Source organism: Octodon degus, unplaced genomic scaffold (genome assembly GCF_000260255.1).
Source record: "Octodon degus isolate 3935 unplaced genomic scaffold, OctDeg1.0 scaffold00104, whole genome shotgun sequence".
NCBI classification, from domain to species: domain Eukaryota; kingdom Metazoa; phylum Chordata; class Mammalia; order Rodentia; family Octodontidae; genus Octodon; species Octodon degus.
The window spans coordinates 1,578,287-1,580,500 of record NW_004524680.1 but is presented as its reverse complement, the minus strand read 5'-3'; the positions used below and the strand labels follow the sequence as shown (position 1 = coordinate 1,580,500).

The window sequence follows — 2,214 nt, the reverse complement described above, 5'->3', positions numbered from 1 at the left end:
GAGAGAGAGAGAGAGAGAGAGAGAGAGAGAGAGAGAGAGAGAGAGAGAGAGAGTAAGAGGAGACCTGTGGAGACTTGGGACTCGGGGTGAATGAAACTGGCCACTCTTGAGGGTCTTTGGGAAATGACTTCTGGGACGTTGGCTTTTTTGTTCTTTCCAGCAGCATTCTTCTTGAGTGTTCATGAGGAGGCAATTAGTAGCCACTCCCCACTCCAGCAGGGACCATTAGTTCAGGACTAAGACGAGGTTTGGGCCTGGGAGACAACCTGGCTGCAGGGAGCAGGTCTTCAGCTGACTTTCCAGAATGTCTCTGGAAGAAGCCCCTTCCGCCGTGGGGTCAGAGTGAGTTGTGTTATTGCAGAAGTTAAAGCTGAATCACGCAGGCACCCAGAGGCAGGAGGAGCAGGAGGAGCGAGGCCGAGGTGTCGGGGGCACCACCGCAGTCCTGGGCATTCTCCTGCAAGCCAGACAAGGGTGAGATGTGCCACCTGTAGTGGAGGTCACACTCCACCTAGAGGGGGGTGGACAGCAGGGATCTCTGGGAGAGGTGGGGCCGATAGCCTGGGAGACAGGGCAGGTTCCACCTTTCCTAGACTTTCCAGGAAGAAACACAGCCTGGCCAGGCTTGAGCTCCTGCTTGCTCCAGCCTTGGATGGTGGTGGGGTCTTCCTCTTAGTGGTTTCCAGGAAGTCCTCAAGTCCAAGAGCATCTCTAAGGTGAATTATTTGTGGCAACTGTGCCCAGCAAAGACCGTGCTGTGCACAGAGCCCCCGGCTCAGGGCCTGATACCATGGCCGTCAGGGGCTCAGTAAATACTAGTCTCTATAATGATCCACATAATACTTTCTTCTCACATGCATGGTTAGTGTGAAGGGTGGCAGAAATGAGGGCAAGATGGGGAAACTTTTAATTCTGGGGCTCAAATCTTAGGAAATGGGGCTCTTTATAGAGGTGTCCTTGGATCCTGGTTGACATTTTAATGTCATGGAAGCTCTGATGTTTTAAAATATTTAAAAAAATTATTTATGGGCTGGGGAGATAGCTCAGTAGAATAAGCGCTTGCCTGGCAAGCACAAGGGCCTGAGTTCAATCACTGGTTCTGCCAAAAAAAAAAAAAAATTATTTACTTGGTACAGGGTCTCACTACACAGCTCAGACTCATCCCCAGCACTGGGATTACAGACATGCACCACCACATCCAGTTCCAGTGGCCAGCTCAATGCAGGGCTGACATGGCATGTGGTACCGGGCATTGAACCTGGGTCCTTGTGCTCGCCAGGCAGGTGCTTAGACTGTCTAGCTATCTCCCCAGTCCTCTGATGTGCTTTTTGCCATGCCACTTCAGGGCCCGGCCACATAGCTCAGCAGATTAAAGTGCCTACAAGCAGGCACAGGGGCCAGGGCTTCAATCCCAGGCCTGCCATGCTGGCCTCGCCCCCTGGGGTGCAGGAGACAGAGATTGAGACTGGGTGTGGTGATGCATGCCTATAATCCCAGCTCTTGGGAAGCTGTAAACAGGAGGATCACTATGAGTCTGATCTAGTAGTGAGACCCTGAACATCCTACAGACTCTTCCCTAAAGTACAAAACAAAAAACCAAAACATTCAGACCACAAATGTGAAGAGTTTCCTCATATACCAACCCATTCATCAACTGGGTGTCTAGACATTCAATTTTGACAGCATCCTCCTAGAATCAACATCAGACTCCCACAAGTTGAAGGGGTCAGTCTCACCTGCCCCCACCTCAGATGTCATCACAGGTGCTGGGGGAGGACACAATGGTGCACAGAGCTTCCATGTCCTTTGCTGGCGTAACACGCTCTCAGTGCATGGATTTGGACCCCGTTAGCAACTTGAGACCTCTCTGAACTCCATTGCTTAAAGGTTTAGGGAGGATTCATGAGGGATGAACCACGGGGCTCTCTGGTGATGAGCTTCGCCTCCAGCCCTGCTCCCCTCTCAGAAATTAGAGGCTGCGGCTGCAAATTCCAACTTTCTACTCACACCTTGCTCTCGAAGGCAGGTGATCAGCATCCCCCGAAGCTACCTAGGGCCCCAGCCAGCAGTCCTCTCATTGGCGTACAACAACAGTTTACTTTTAGCGTCCCAAGGGTCTTAAAAGCACTATGTCAGGATTTAGAGACTAAGACCAAATACAACAAAAGATCTTTCTCTCCCCTATACCACCCAGGGAGCCCCAGGGTTTTCAGA

The 2,214-nt window shown here is 51.4% G+C and overlaps 1 protein-coding gene across 1 annotated transcript in view; it reads right to left on the bottom strand.

The window, feature by feature from the left end:
• Window positions 1-364: 364 nt before the first annotated feature.
• Cacna2d4 (calcium voltage-gated channel auxiliary subunit alpha2delta 4) overlaps window positions 365-2,214 on the bottom strand; it is a 112,145-nt gene continuing 110,295 nt past the window's right edge. The window contains exon 37 of the mRNA XM_012516392.2: window positions 365-457. Within this exon, the coding sequence (XP_012371846.2) occupies window positions 365-457 (93 nt within the window). The remainder of the gene's footprint in view (window positions 458-2,214) is intronic.